We start from the raw sequence: 16,736 nt of genomic DNA, 5'->3' as shown, positions 1-16,736 counted from the left end.
GCAGGTGAGGCACAACCTTACTTGCCATGATGAAATCTAACACGAGTAGTATCAGTGTGTACATGTACAAATGTACCATTTATATGAGTAGTATTGGTGTATACATGAAGAAATTTACAGTTTATACGAGTAGTATTGGTGTATGCATGTATAAATGTACAGTTTATACAAGTAATATTAGTGTGTACATGTATAAATGTACAGTTTATAAAATGAGTATTAGTGTATACATGTATACATGTACAGTTTATAAAATTAGTATTAGTGTATACATGTATACATGTACAGTTTATACAAGTAGTATTAGTGTATACATGTATAAATGTACAGTTTATACAAGTATAATTAGTGTGTACTAGCGTTGTACGGTATACCGGTACTAGTATAGTATCACGGTACTAATGAATCAAAAACGGTACTATACTCTGTTTGAAAAGTACCTGTTTCATATTTTAATTTTTTTTAACGGGCATGACGACGTGTCGTCACACATCATGACGGTTTTACGAGCAGAGTAGCGTATTCGGCAGCGCACTATCACGGAGTACTTATGCAGACACGGTGTGTAGACTGAAAAGGGAGAACGGACGCATTTTGGCTTAAAAACTAACGATAAAGGTGAAGCTATAACACTGTAACGCCCTCAGGAAGAGGTGCTTTAAGACATAGCTAGCTAGCTAACAGCGAACATCCATCCGCAGTCGGCAGTGTTTAAGCTACTTCTAAATCACTAATCCTCGCCTCCATGGCGACGAATAAAGTGAGTTTCATACAAGTATTAACCCTGCAGGACGAGGAATAGCTAAACATGCTTCACTACACACCGTAGGAGGATACCACAGCTCACCGACGTCACCGCTAACAAAAGCTAGCGTGCCTGAATGTAAACAAATGCCATGGGTGGATTTACACCTGACATCCATTGTAATGATACCAAGTACAATAGCATATCTAGTTGATACTACTATAATTACATTGATTTTTTTTTTTTTTTCGTCAGAAAATCTTTTTTCCTTTTTTTAAAATTCATATTATGTTTATAAACTCAGTACATACAATGAGAAATTACACAATATGTTACTGCATACGTCAGCAGACAATTTAGGAGCTTTTATTGCTTACTTACTACTAAAAGACAAGTTGTCTAGTATGTTCACTATTTTATTTAAGGCCAAAATTGTTCTTCGATTGCAGTAAGAAACATATGTTTAATGTACCTTAAGATTTTTTGTTTAAATAAAGCCAATAATATAATTTTTTGTGGTCCCCTTTTTTTTACAAAAGTATCAAAGTATCGAAATACATTTTGGTACCGGTACTAAAATATTGTTATCGGTGCAACCCTAGTGTATACATTTATAAATGTAGAGTTTATACAAGTGGTGTTATTATCGATGTACAAACGTACAGTTTATACAAGTAGTATTAGTGTGTACATGCATAAATGTAGAGTTTAAACCAGTTGTGTTACTATAGATGTATAACTGTAAAAAAAACAACAATGATAAAAATGTTTTAAACATTATGACTGTATACTGTAATTTGGAGACACTGCTAAAGTACATGTAGTATTTCAGTGTGTAACAATGTATGTTACATTTTTCACCAGACTCTGTGGGCCCTTGGCTGCCATGGTCACAGTGGTCGCTGTGTTCAGTCAGTTGTGGTGGAGGCCAACAGTCCAGGTATCGGACGTGCAGCTCATTATCCTGCAGTGGAATCAGTCGCCAGAGCAAGACTTGCAACACTGAAGTTTGTCTTGGTGAGTGTGCTACTTCGCTGGATACTTTATTAGGCACACCTGCACAGCAATCTTACAACAACAATCGGGAAATAATATTATAATCATATTTCGTTTTTTTTTGCCACTGTCATGTTGCTAATAAAGTAAAAAAAAGAGTTAAACAATGTTTTTATCATTGTCAGCTTTATGAAAAAGCCTCTTTACCTTGTATTGTTTTATTATTTAACGCTTTGTTTCTAATTTTATTATGCAGCGTTTAAGACAGCAGGAAAGTTAGGAATTTGGAACGTAACTCAAGTATTGACAACAAACTTTATAGCAGTACCAACTACAACCCATGTAGATGTAAACAGACCATTTGTCATAGGAATGACCTCTTTGATCTCACATATCTTAACAAAAGCGATCCACAATGAATTAACTAGACACTTTTTAGTAAGAAGAAGACACCGTGGAACAGGTCTTGATGAGTTTGTCAACTTACACGGGTTGTTGACATAAACGTGTTTATTGTTTCAGAAGAGCTTCAGTTTAATTAAATCTGTGTTTATGTGCGGTCATGTTTTTCTTGCGCAGAGGTGGGATGTCCCCCAGGCAGACTTTATAGAGAGTGTGAGCGAGGGGAGGGATGTCCCTTCAGCTGTGCCCAGATAAGCGGCAGGGAGGGCTGCTATTCTGATGGCTGCGAGGAAGGCTGCCACTGCCCCTTAAACACTTTCCAACATGACGGACTCTGCCTGAATGTGGGTTACTTTCATATTCTACAAACACGACTGAATATTTCAATCAGGTGTGCCTACTGTTGGTGTGATTTGTTCGTCTCAGGAATGTCCCTGCCTGGTCGATAAGGAATTTCTGTCCTCCCTTGCAAGCGTCTCCATCATGCCCAACTCAACTCCACTTCTCCAGAATATCTCTGAGGGTGTAGAGCTGCAGCCTGGAGACACGGTGGTCCACGACTGCAGCTCATGGTGAGCAAATATAAATAAATAGAAGTTACACCAGCAAGCAAACGTCTTCTTTTGCAGTGTCTGTGAGCACGGCAGGTGGAACTGTTCCTTAGAGTACTGTCCAGTGGACGGCGGTCTGTCATCCTGGGGCCCCTGGAGCCCCTGCTCGCTGTCTTGTGGAGGCCTTGGGCTGAAGAGCCGCTCTCGAGGCTGCACCCAGCCTGCTCCCGCTCATGGAGGGAGAAACTGCCATGGACCATACCTTGAAAGCACGTACTGTCAGGCTCCTGACTGCCCAGGTAAGTTGAGAAGATGCAGGGAAAAAAACACAATATGTTAATCTTGAAATGTTGACTTCTGTTATTGGCAGTTGTTGGTCCAACTGAAGAACCAACCTTACCAGGTAAACATACAATACACTACTCTGAAGATCTGATTCTGCCGAAAGAGTGTAACACAGTTCAACATATATAAACATACATACATACATATTGATGAACATGTCATACATGCGTCTTCATCACGTTCAGATGAGGATGCTGGCTTCACTGGCTGGTCAACATGGAGTCCGTGCACTAAAACGTGCAGCGATGCTCGCTCACCGGCCATGAAGTCACGTCATCGTCAATGCGTCAGACCCCCGTGCCTTGGGGACATTCACCAAGACAAAGCCTGCAACCTTCCTCAGTGTTCAGGTAAGGATTTTTTTTAGTCACAAATAGTCCAAATCCGCACTGTTCTTGTGGAAAAGTGGAAACAAGAGTTTAGTGTTGTAAATCGGGCAGTCAAAGTTAACACGATGAGTCAACAAAAATGTCCTTTTGTGGCATCATTTTTTTGACGAGCGAATCGCTCTGTGACCCTCGGCCCATCCAGCAGTGTGGAAAAATGCAGCTGCATTCCAGTTGATGTTGCGCCACTAGCGGAGAGAAATAGTGAGCAGGAATGGATAAAAAAAAAAGTACATTGAATAATTACTAGTTATTCTAGTCTGTTATTGTTATTCTATTCTGTGTTATATGTGTTTTATGTTGCACGATTGCGCCAAGTAAAATTCCTAGTTTGTGAACCCGTTCTCAAACAATGGCAATAAAAACTCTTCTGATTCTGATCCTTCTGATTCTGATTCTGATTCTAAAAAAACTGCTTCAAAGACCCAGGAGGTTGCTCTCCCGACAAGACCAAAGTTATTTTCAGTCACTGTCGCTGTGAGCTAATTCATCGCCGGAACAAATGCCAGCTGCCCGCTGCTGCTGGTGCGCTTACATTCAGAGGGGTGGGGTTTCACTCCCGTGTTTAGATAGCAGTTTAGCGTATCAATGGCACAAAATGTGGATACAAAACTGGCGTGACATCAGTTAATTTTGTTTGTCTGCAAGAGAGTGTTCATGTCCATTATCGGTTGAGCTGTTAAAAAGGTTTGATAAATAAACTTTTACATAAAGCAAACACATTGTCTAATCCCATGTTGATAGTATTAAAACACATACAATTATTGTTTAAGGTAGACTTTTTAAAGATTACATTTTTTTTTATCTATCTGAATATTGCGATTTATAACGAGTTATCTATGTGTCATGACCTGTCAGTTCAGGTCATACCTTGTTTTGGGTTTGTTTTGTATTTGATTATGTTTGGTGTTTTAGTTCCTGTGTAGCGCTCTTATTCTAGTTTTGACTTCCTGTTTTGTGTGTGCTGCTTTGCAGTGACTTTATTCCCTGTCTTTAAGCGCTGTTTACCTCACCTGTTCTTGGTTGGCGATCAGTGGACTCACCTGTCCCTGATTGCTAATCAAGGGGGTTTAAATGCTAGCGTCACCTGCTTCTTGCTGCCGGAACATTGTTTCTTGTTTGCCTGTGATTGCTTGCTCATGCTTTGCCTAGCGTAACCATGCACTTCCGGTGCACTTCCAAGTTGTACTAGTTCGTTGGTTTTGTGTGCCCTCTCAGACGCACTAGTTTTTGTTTCTTTTTTATTAAATACTGTGGAAGTTGCCTCCTAGCAGCTCCACTGTAGACACGGCATAAGTTTTAACAAAGTTTTTAATGTGCATAGATTTGAGTCGAACTCTTTCTCCAGCAGAACGTGACTTTTCAGTCACGTTCGTATCCTCTCTCCCCTCCTGCTCCCGGCCGCTTACTGTTAAAGACAACAGATGATTAGATTAACACGTACCACCTGTGAAATCTAATCACCTGCCAGCTGTTTCTCGCCGTCAGCACTGCAACGCCCCCGTCTGATGGTGCTCTGTCCTCAGCACCATGGACAGAGGCGGTGACCTTTGCTCCTGCAGGCAGCGCCGGCCACATCTCCTTTCACAAATACATTTTTTACCTGTGCGCCGTCTCCTTTCTCCGCATCTTTGTGTCCCAACTACCACTACAATGCGCAATTGTGACACTTTGGACTAAATGCGAATAATGACATTTAAATATTTTTATCGATTTGACAGCCTTAATTGTAACCTATAATAATGAACATCTGCTTGTTTGACGTCTGACCTAAACTTTACAAAATTATTATTGTAGCGTTGTCTTATTCAGTATTAATTCAGTGGAACCCGCTTACAGTACAGTACATGTTTGTTTATTTACATTTATGTGTACATCTTTATGCATGTGTTTGTGTACATGTGTATGTACGTGTTTATGTATATGTACAGTACATGTACAATACAGGCAAAAAGTTTGGCCACACCTTCTCAGTCAATAGGTTTTCTTTATTTTCATGACTATTTACATTGTAGATTGTCACTGAAGGAATCAAAACTAGAAATGAACACATGTGGAGTTATGCACTTAACAAAAAAAGGTGAAATAATTGAAAACATGTTTATATTCTAGTTTCTTCAAAATAGCCACCCTTTGTTCTGATTACTGCTTTGCACACTCTTGGAATTCTCTCGATGAGCTCCAAGAGGTAGTCACCTGAAATGGTTTTCACTTTACAGGTGTCATAGTTTTGATGGCTTCAGTGACAATCTACAATGTAAATAGTCATGAAAATAAAGAAAACACATTGAAATGAGAAGGTGTGTCCAAACTTTTGGCCTGTACTGTATATGTATGTGATTATGTACACCTATAGATTGATAGATAGTACTTTATTGATTCCGTCAGGAGAGTTCCCTCAGGAAAATTTAAAAGTACAGAACATATAGTACACATATATATATACTATATGTACAGTACATGTGTGTATATTTACAATATATCTTTATGTACGTGGTTATGTACATGTATATGTACGTGTTTATGTGCATGTATATGTAAATAAACATATTTATCATGTTTATGTACATGCATATCCCCAGATGATGATAAAGCCTGCGTAGGTGAGGATTGTGAAAAAAGGGACTGTGCCTGGAAAGAGTGGGGGCAGTGGGGATCCTGTTCACGTTCCTGCGGAGTCGGCCAGCAGCATAGGATCAGAACCTTCATCAGTCCTGGTACCAACGGCTCGTGGTGTGACGACATCTTAGGAGGAAACTTGGAGCAGCGCTTCTGTAACATCAAACCCTGCAGAGGTGAACTTTTCAGAAAACAATCCTTTTTAGGTTCCAATGTGCAACTGAATCCTGTTTTTAACATAGAAATGATTTCACTAAGGAGTAGGGATGATGCTCGAACCCGGTTTTCCCGGTTGTTCGATAAGAAAAGAACCGAGTCCTCGGACTCTAATCCCTTTTTGAGAACCGGTACCCGTTATCGAGACCACTATAGTAAAGAAAAAGAGTTGGTTCTTTATTCGAATCCCTGGGAACAAATCCCGTCCCGACAAGAAATGCCTCGTAGGACATCACAAGAAATTACGTCACGTAGCTCAGTCATTTGTCACGGTGGGGTGCAGCGTGCTGCGGTTCGTTCTCCCGGGCCTCAAAACTGACGGCTCCGGATGAAAGCGTGCAGGTAGGAGATGATTTATTTCTCATAAATCATAGACATTACAACAGATAGGAACGAAACAAAAGGAAAGTGTGCCGTTCGCACGAGAAGCTAAAGCAAAACTTACTTAGCACAGGAATACTAGAAGCTAAGGTAACTTTAGCACAGGAATCATGAGCTCGAAAACCAGGATGCCAACGTAACTGTTGTAAATGCAAACAATGAAGCCACGACGAGTGACCGGAAAAGGCAGGCTTAAATAGAGTCTCTGATGAGCAACAGGTGCGCGTACAAGGCAGGTGAAAATCATAAGTAACCATGGTGACTAAAACAAACCCCCGAAGTGCACAAAATAACTATGGAAGTCCAAAACTAACAGAACATAACTAAACAAAACATGATCCGACCACGGATCATGACATCATTAGGCATCACTAGTGCTTTCTTTATTTCTTTAGTTTATTTGGAACATGAACACACTTACAGTATAATACATCACAGTTTCATATCATTTCACTTTACAGGAGTAGGAAGAAGTAAAGCTTTTTTAATCCTACCCCTTTCCCACTTCATAGCGTTTACAAATATATACATAATTTACTGACTTTTTTATAAAAAAATATCTGTGAATTAGTATATACAACAGTTTTGTAATATGTAATTAAGTAATTCAGTCATTATTAATATACTGAGATGAAGAATATCTTATTTTCAATAAGGTTGAAAGTATTTCTCATAATTCTTCTTCTTTGTACTTTGTAAGCACTATTCATTTGAACAACCTCTTAAACTGGATCATATCAGTACAATGTTTAACTTATTTACTTAATCCATTCCATCATTTAATTCCACATCATTTTAGCTGTTTGCAATTTTACTAAATCATCGAACTTTAATATTTTTGACTCAATAAATAAAGTGTTTGTATGTTCTCTATATCCAACATTATGTATCAGTCTAATTGATCTTTTTTGTAACACGGTTAACGAATGTAGCGCACATTTGTAGTTATTTCCCCACATTTCTGCACAATAACTCAGATATGGTAATACTATAGTAGCGAGCAGTAGAGAATGTGAAGTGATTTGTTAAACCAAATATTGTGTTTTTTTCCATATACATACAGTATAAGAGAATCGATAAGGAATCGGTTCGATAAGAGGATTCGATAATAGGCTCGAACTCGATAATTTCTTATCAAACATCATCCCTACTAAGGAGTAGAAGCAACTTTTGTGGCAAATGATCATTAGCTAGATTGAAAGGACCTATTTTTATTAAGCTAAAGTGAATCAAATCAATCAAATCATTTCATCCCACTTGTGATCTGTCACAGTATTTGTTTAGGTCTACTGTTGTACAGAAAAAAAAAAATCATCCTCAAGTGTTATTTTTTATGTCTATGGTTATTCAGATGACCGTCAAAAGAAGGATATACTGTATTGTTTTTTACATAATTTGACTTCTAAAGCAAAAAAGTTGATTTTGTAATGATCTCTGTGTAGATGCTGTCATTTATCATAAAGGTTGATGTTTGCCTTTAATGGTGGTTAATAAATCACATATTATATGAGCTGGTTGGCATTCAACTAGCGACTCTATACGCAGATTCTGTTTGCGCAGAGTGTTTTTATGCTTAGAGATTTTGCCACTGTTTTGAACATTTAAAATTGCATTTTTGTCCAAATATTGGTCTTTTTTGTTAAAGATGATTGAATTCAAGCAAGTGTGTAAATTGCCGTAATTAATCGTAATTATTCACTTTTTAAAAGAGTGATTAATCTGATTTCAAAAATATGGAACCACCGTTATTGTAATAGTGCTACTGGTATTGTAACTCTAATAGTTATATATAATAATGTAGTAACAGTGCTGTTATAGTAATAGTACTACTGTTATTTTAATAAATAGAGTTGTTGTAATAATAGTACTGTTATTGTAATAGTACTACAGCTGCCATAGTGTTCATTTCTTGCCCTGTCGAATAATAAAAAATATATTTTGTATTTAAATTACTTTGCTTGATGCAGTACAGAGTATGTATGATGTGTTTTTAGTGGATGGAGGATGGTCCAGATGGAGTCCGTGGTCACTCTGTGATAAACTTTGTGGCGGAGGTCGTTCTATTCGCACACGTTCTTGTTCCAGTCCTCCTCACAAGAATGGAGGAAAGAACTGTAAAGGAGAGAAGAATCAAGTCAAACCCTGCAACACTAAACCTTGTGGTGAGACTTGTTTCCATATTTTACTGCTCATGAAAGTTGTTGGTCTCTGATCAAGATACTTTTTTAAGACTGCAGCATCTTAAAATAATAATGTTGAGTAAATTCATGACCTTTTGTGTGTGTCTTGGCAGATGAACAAGGATGCCCACCAGGACAGGAAGTAGTTTCCTGTGCCAACGAGTGTCCACAGCGCTGCTCTGACCTGCAGCAGGGCATCGAGTGCCAGACCAACACTGAATGTCAGCCTGGTTGCCGTTGCCCCAAAGGTACTAAAATATATAAATATCCATCATTCTTTTCATACATAAGATGCCATGTATTATTATTCTAGTTTTTTAGTTGTTGTAGAATTGTAGACACCAAAATAAAATGTACTTATCTCTCATAGTCTACACCATTTTGTATTTAGGCATGTATTTTATGTAAATTATATTTGCACCATGAAGGAATACCGTATTTTTCGGAGTATAAGTCGCACCGAAGTATAAGTCTCACCTGCCGAAAATGCATAATAAAGAAGGAAAAAAACATTAATAAGTCGCACTGGAGTATAAGTCGCATTTTTTGGGGAAATTTATTTGATAAAACCCAACACCAAGAATACACATTTGAAAGGCAATTTAAAATAGATAAAGAATAGTGAACGACAGGCTGAATAAGTGTACGCTATATGACGCATAAATAACCAACTGAGAACATGCCTGGTATGTTAACGTAACATATTTTGGTAAGAGTCATTCAAATAACTATAACATATAGAACATGCTATACGTTTACCAAACAATGTCACTCCTAATCGCTAAATCCGATGAAATCTTATACATCTAGTCTCTTACGTGAATGAGATAAATAACATTATTTGATATTTTACGGTAATGTGTTAATAATTTCTTTTTCTTTTTTTCATTTTATTTTTATTGACATCCAGCATCAGATATTCCTATCCATTACATCATATTCACATAATGTGTGTTAATAATTTTACACATAAGTCGCTCCTGAGTATAAGTCGCACCCCCGGCCAAACTATGAAAAAAAACTGCGACTTAAAGTCCGAAAAATACGGTACTTCTTTTTAAATATTGTCAAAACCCACTTTTCCTGAGGGAACTCTCCTGGAGGAATCAATAAAGTACTATCTATCTATCTATCTATTAAGTAGATACTGCCTATGTTGACAGCTTGCTCAAATCCTGGTTCAGTAATGATAATAAATGGGTTATACTTGTATAGCGCTTTTCTACCTTCAAGGTACTCAAAGCGCTTTGACAGTATTACCACATTCACCCATTCACACACACATTCACACACTGATGGCGGGAGCTGCCATGCAAGGCGCTAACCAGCAGCCATCAGGAGCAAGGGGTGAAGTGTCTTGCCCAAGGACACAACGGACATGACTAGGATGGTAGAAGGTGGGGATTGAAACCCAGTAACCAGCAACACTCCGATTGCTGGCACAGCCACTCTACCAACTTCGCCACGCCGTCCCAATTACACACTTAATTCAACGTCGACATACAAGATCATTCGCTTGTGTTGAAATAAAATGCGAGTGCCATCGGAGTCATTTTTATGAATTTTTTTTCTGCTTATGTTGACATGTGTTGTTGTATTTTTAGCATAAACATTATCGCTAAGCAGCAACATAACTACTGTCTAATTACACAACATTGTGGCTTGTGCAGCCCTTTGAGACACTTGTGATTAATGGCTATATAAATAAACTTTGATTGATTGATTGAACATTAAAACATGCACACGCTCACTTCCTCTTCAGCTTCAAAATAAAATGTAGCCATTATTTTTTTTGTATTATTGTAGCTACCGGAAGAAAGATTAGTCATATGTATGAAAGATTTATTGTCATTGTAGTCATAACATACAGGTTAATTAGCACAGCAACTTTGTTAAATCAGAATACAAAATATTGCATAAACACAATAATCTGAATAAAATATGCACACATACAGGAAAACCATGTCAACAAAAAAAATTGTAATATTTTTAGAATGTGTTTGTTCTATTTTTGGCCAAAGTAAGACAAAGAAAACAATCTGAAGTTGTCTTTATTTTTTAGTTTTAATGCCATGATTTTAATAGTACGCCCCCGCATGTGCACAGATTTCCCTCCATGCGGCCTCTGAGCTAAAATGAGTTTGCCACCCCTGCTCTAGGTTATGTGCCACAAACACCGACATTAACTGCAATTGTACGCTGGAATCATCCAGATTCAAGACAATGCATGTTTTTCGTAAAAAATTTTCATACAGTATTTGTCATTGTGTACTGTACTTGAAGAGGAATTTCAAACAAATATTTACATTTGACATACAGTAGAAAATACTGCGAATATTCTTCACGTGCTACGTTCTAATACAATCTGATATGAAGACGATAATACTTTTTAGTTCCCTTGTCTGAAAGGGATCTTCTGTTGTAGTTTAAGGTGAGTCATCTACCTTTGTGCATGCAGGTCAGCTGCAGCAGGACGGCGTGTGTGTGCACCTTTGGCAGTGCGACTGTGTGGACTCGCAGGGTCAGGTATGGGCCGCTGGCAGTTGGCACCAAGTAGATTGCAACAACTGCAGCTGCTCCAGTGGACAGTTCACCTGCACCAATCACACCTGTCAGCCTACATGCACGTGGAGCTCCTGGTCCAGTTGGGCATCATGCAGCGTTTCCTGTGGGCAGGGCCGGAGAACTCGATACAGGTACAGTAAGATGAATCAGCATTGTTACATTGTTAACTATACTTAATTAGATATACTAACTGTATCAATAACTAACAATTACATATTTTCCAAAAGTATGTTATTTACTTTGTTACCTTGTTACCTGATGTGGGATCTAAACCGAAGAAGTCGTTGTGGCTTGTGCAACCGTTTGAGACACTTGTGATTTAGGGCTGTATAAATACACTTTGATTGATTGATTGATAATGTCTATATGATCATGATATAATTTTTTTTAGACATGTTTAACAATTATACATTACACATAAGGAACATTACATGGTTACACTTTAATTACAATATAACGTATAATGTAGGAAGAAGCCAAGTTTATTTATTCTTACCTCTTCTCTATATCAATTATTACTAATCATTTGTTCACTTTGTCTGTTTAACGCTGACAATGATTCATGTGTTGACATATTTTCCATATACTGTAAGTTTGTTGACTTCATGTGTTTCGTTGTCATTATTTTCTAACCAGTAGAGAAAATAATAGATTAGTGTAGTGTGTAGTTGATGTGGCCATAAAAAAGATGTTACAGAAAATAAGTAATATATATATATATGTCTAGTTCAAAATGCAGGAATAAATTAATTTAATTTAATTTAAGAAGACAAGATATACTGTATCAAATAAATGAAGAAATACGCAAATAGGAGGAAAAACAGCAGGATCAGGCATGTGCAATAATGAAGGAACATTTTTAAAATTTTACAGAATCCATCCCATCCATCCATTTTTACCGCTTGTCCCTTTATATAAATGAAAATGATAATTTTTAGACAATACATTCAAATAATAAAAAATAAAAAAAGATGAAAAAAAGAAAAGCACTTGGAGCTTACCTTTTAATACAATAGTAAAAAATGACGGCGTTTCGGACTTGAACTTTTTGAACTATCTGAATGTTTAGTGTAATAAAATAAACAGAGTAAAACCTAAGTTGATACTAAAACTTAAAGCATAACAAAAAGTCGAGAGACAGCTTGTATCTCATGTAAGTTGAGGTACCAAGTCTGTATTTTTACTTCTATTCCCATTTGGTATAGACAAATTGTTATTTTGCTATTTGAGTTCAAAGTACAAAGCATGTTTTTTAAATGTTATTTCTATTTACGTGAATATGAAAGTAAGCAAGTACTCTAGCAAGCAGTTGGTTTTTTTGGTATTTATGTGTACATAATTATGCAAGTACCAAGTATTTATATTTTATTTTATTTGTATTTCGGTAAGTATATAGGTACCTAGCTTTTATTTTATCTCTATTTTTGTAAGCACGCAAGTACTGTGCCAAGCATTTTTTTTATGTGTTTTTATTGTATTTACATAAGTATATAGGTACTGTCTAACAGTGTGAGACGGTGTCAGATCTCTAATCGCAGAAACCGAAGGATCAGACTGTCAGTTTGAGGAAGTCCAGCATAAGTCTTGTGAGCCAGGACCCTGCCCTCCTCTTTGTCTCCATGACGACCAGGAGCTCCACGTCGGAGACACCTGGCTGCAGGGAGAATGTCAACAATGGTGAAAAAAAGATGCTTGCCTGAGAAATATCTTGAAAATGAACAAGAAATGTTGGACTGTTTGACTGTATAACTTTTTAATTTGTTTTGTTTCCAAGCACTTGTACTCCAGAGGGAGATTATTGCCAAGATATCGATTGCAGAGGTGCGAAACATTTATTTTTCACATGATCATCTTGTTGAATTGAACATAAATAAACTATATAATAATTTACCATCAGTACATCGAAATAAACCGGATGCTTCGTTCTATAAAACCTAATGATTTAAGTCTATGATGTTTCTAGTGGACGGCGCTTGGACTCCATGGTCTGTGTGGTCTGACTGCTCAGTGACTTGTGGACAAGGAACCCAAGTTCAAACACGTGCTTGCATCAACCCTCCACCTCGTAACAACGGTTCTCAGTGTGACGGTTCAGAGAAGCAGACACAGGATTGCCATGCTCCTCCTTGTCTGGGTCTGTAGCCCCGATAAAAGCCATTGCTTGTACAACCAAAATATTTACACAGTTGTACCTCAGGATACGAGTTTAATTGGTTGTGTGGCACAGCTCATACATTTTAATGTGTAAATTGCTTTTTAAAATAAAAACAAACTTTAGGATAATAAATATATTGTTAATAAATACAATAGAATGTAGCACAAACAAGTACAGTAATTTTATAAAGTAACATATAATGTACAGTATTTACCTTCCAGCTGTTTCTCTGTCAAAAACAATATCAGCAGCTTCTCCATATTTTCATGGATAAATGTCCACTCTTTTCATATCATTTTAACAACTTTGGCTGGAGTTATCAAGTCTAGTGGTGGGGTGGCTCGTTACCCCCATTTTTGCTCGCAACCTAAAACATAACACTAAGCAAAGAGACAGCTTCTATCCTCAAAAAACTTGTAAGCTGGGGCACTCATATCTCGAGGTAGCACTGTACTGTGGAACTCTTTTAATTTGCCAAAGGGTTCATATACATTAAGAAAAAATTCTGTTTATGTTGAAATGTATTATGGTAATATTACATTCATCATTATTGTCAGTTTTTAATAGCAACAATATAACTATATACACAGCATTAAAACATACACACAGCAACTTCCTGTTCAGTGCAAAGTAAGCTTCTAAATAAAAGCATGGCATTTTTAAACTGGTTTCTACCATAGCAACTAACAACATTTAAGTTTTATGTTTAACCGGTTAAGTTTAAGAATTAGGGTGGTGGTGGCGTGACCCCAAGATGCAGAGACAGCAGATGACGTGCAGGTCCTTTATTAAGGGACAACCCAGGGAGCACCAGTATGGTTGAAGCAACGGACCATGGGCCTTGCAAAAGCAGGATGCTATCACATACAGTATAACTTGGCACAATAGCATGCATTCATACACATAGAAACATGCAGCTATCCATCTGACGACGCTGGGCATAAGAAACCTTCTGATTGACAAACATGGAAAAACAGAGACAGGTGTCTCTCCTGGTTGACAATCAGAAACAGGTGAGGGAACCAGTGGAGGCAAATGGAAGCAAATGGGTCAAGAAGTGATACAAAACAAAAACATAACAAACATTAGTCCAAAACTGTCATGACATAAATGTGTGCAAGCAATGGCTAATTTTGTTTATGTTGACAACTGCTTATATCAACATGACTCAGGCTTAAACGTGTTCCACTGTGTTGTACTATTATCTTTATAAAGATAAATGTGCTTGGAGGTTCTAATTAGTCGGCTGACTTTTTCAGATGACCTCTGCCCCTGGTCGCCATGGTCGCCATGTTCCCGGACGTGTGGCGCGGGGTCTGTTGTGCGGCGTCGAGTGTGTCTGTGCGGGAAGGGAGGAAGTGCAGCCTGTCCTGCTGAAATTGAGGCTCAGATGAGCCAGGAAGAGAACCAGCTGTGTTTTAAACAGCCTTGTTCAGGTGTGTTTGAAACTAACCTCTAGACCAGACCTGGGCAAATTAAGGCCCGGGGGCCACATGCGGCCCGTTAAGCTTTTCAATCTGGCCAGCCGGGCATTCCCAAATAATTTTTTTAGATCTTTAAGATGGAAACTGTACCTGCCATTATGATGTGTAGTGATGTTTTCTAATGACCGTAAGTCTTGAACTATACAAAGTATTTCAATGGCTGGAATCTCCGCTTTTGCATGATATACTAGTTACTGTGGTAATCTAATTAGTTACTATGGTAATATAATTAGTTACTATGGTGATCTAAGTCACAGCAGCTCAAACGACGCAACAAGCAGGGTGGGTGGGGAGCGTTTCCAGTGTATTTCCAGAGCGGCCAGCCTGAAATGCGGGTGGTTGTCAGGAAGAATGTGTGAAGAATATTTTTACATCAAAGTTCTAAAGCTTAGTGATCAGATATATCAGATTGTAGGTGGGTTTTTTTACCCTTCAATTTCATATTTTGCTGTGTTTGTTGCGTTTGGCTTGATTGTAAAATATGTCGATCGAGAGGGGGTGTGACATTCATATTTTGTCAATATTCAGTGTTTTATCGTTCATAGTTAATATTGTAAATCCCACATTCTTTATTTTCATGTACATTCTGGGTGTCTTATTCAGTAAAAAAAAAAAAGTAAAATTTCATTCTGTTTTTTAAGGCGGTTTGTAATAACATTTTTAGCTTTCAATCAGACATTATTGTGCGGTTTTGTATTAGTGTTCCTAAAAATCAGATATACCGGACCCTGACACATTCTTTTCTCTAAATTTGGCCCTTGAATCAAAATAATTGCCCAGGCCTGCTTTAGTGCATTTTTAACACTGGACTTTAACCCTCAACCTGGCCCAAATGATGTCGCTCTCTCTCTTATCACATCACTAACAAAAACTTTAAAACCAGTTTCATTTGAGCTGACTTGTTTTTTTTAATTTGACAGTGTAGTTTTGAATGTACAGTATCCTAAAAACACATGTAAGTTGCCCAATGGCTTACGTTGTGGTCATCTACTGTACCACACTGGATTTCTCGGGTTTCACTGAGTAAACTACTAATTATTTTTCTAAATTGATTTGAGGCTTTCAGATATATGTTGTTCCCAAATTACCTGGTGCAATGAGGCTCTGGCTATATTTATAATAATTCATTGTAATTGTATATACATGTTGTATAACCATGCCATGCATCCACATAACGCAACCAACGTCAGCTAAAAGCTCAGTAAAACCAATTTTAGGACAACTTAAACCTTTAGCACTTAAATGGGCAAACACTGCACTGCCACATATGTCATTAATAATTTTAAAATAATCATGAGCTTTCTTCCAGAAGAACTTTGCCTATCTTCCAAACGGTGCAAATTTTATTACTCTACTGCTAAAACTCATTGATCATGAAGAAAAACTGTGCTAAAATGATGAAATATGTTTGACTGCGATGTATTCATGACTTGGTTTCATGTAAATCAATCTTCGCTTCTTATGTTAGTCTCCTGGTTTGGTGTTACACTGAAATGATTTTCACCAGAAACGATGACCCTTTTCTTATGGTGGACCCATAAAATATTACTTCTGTCCTTCCTTACTTCCTTGACCAGAGTTGCACGATTCATATTCCTTTCTGCACAGCTATTCGTAAAAAACAATAACAACAATAATAATTGCTAACTATTATTTTCATTTGCAGGTCAAATGTAATTACTTTTTTAATCCAGCAGATAGAAGATGACCA

General features: G+C 37.5%; 1 protein-coding gene across 1 annotated transcript in view; it reads left to right on the top strand.

The window, feature by feature from the left end:
• sspo (SCO-spondin) overlaps nt 1–16,736 on the top strand; it is a 302,516-nt gene that overhangs the window by 203,643 nt on the left and 82,137 nt on the right. Inside the window, exons 79-92 of the mRNA XM_061964637.2 lie at nt 1,610–1,762; nt 2,321–2,487; nt 2,570–2,715; nt 2,773–2,993; nt 3,065–3,097; nt 3,225–3,389; nt 6,008–6,220; nt 8,636–8,803; nt 8,935–9,069; nt 11,280–11,517; nt 12,911–13,063; nt 13,161–13,207; nt 13,350–13,520; nt 14,801–14,977. Coding sequence (XP_061820621.2) covers nt 1,610–1,762; nt 2,321–2,487; nt 2,570–2,715; nt 2,773–2,993; nt 3,065–3,097; nt 3,225–3,389; nt 6,008–6,220; nt 8,636–8,803; nt 8,935–9,069; nt 11,280–11,517; nt 12,911–13,063; nt 13,161–13,207; nt 13,350–13,520; nt 14,801–14,977 — 2,187 coding nt within the window. The remainder of the gene's footprint in view (nt 1–1,609; nt 1,763–2,320; nt 2,488–2,569; nt 2,716–2,772; nt 2,994–3,064; nt 3,098–3,224; nt 3,390–6,007; nt 6,221–8,635; nt 8,804–8,934; nt 9,070–11,279; nt 11,518–12,910; nt 13,064–13,160; nt 13,208–13,349; nt 13,521–14,800; nt 14,978–16,736) is intronic.

The sequence above is a fragment of the Nerophis lumbriciformis genome, linkage group LG07, assembly GCF_033978685.3.
Source record: "Nerophis lumbriciformis linkage group LG07, RoL_Nlum_v2.1, whole genome shotgun sequence".
Classification (NCBI taxonomy): Eukaryota; Metazoa; Chordata; class Actinopteri; order Syngnathiformes; family Syngnathidae; genus Nerophis; species Nerophis lumbriciformis.
The sequence above is the reverse complement of the archived record's forward strand: the minus strand, read 5'-3'. Positions and strand labels throughout refer to the sequence as shown.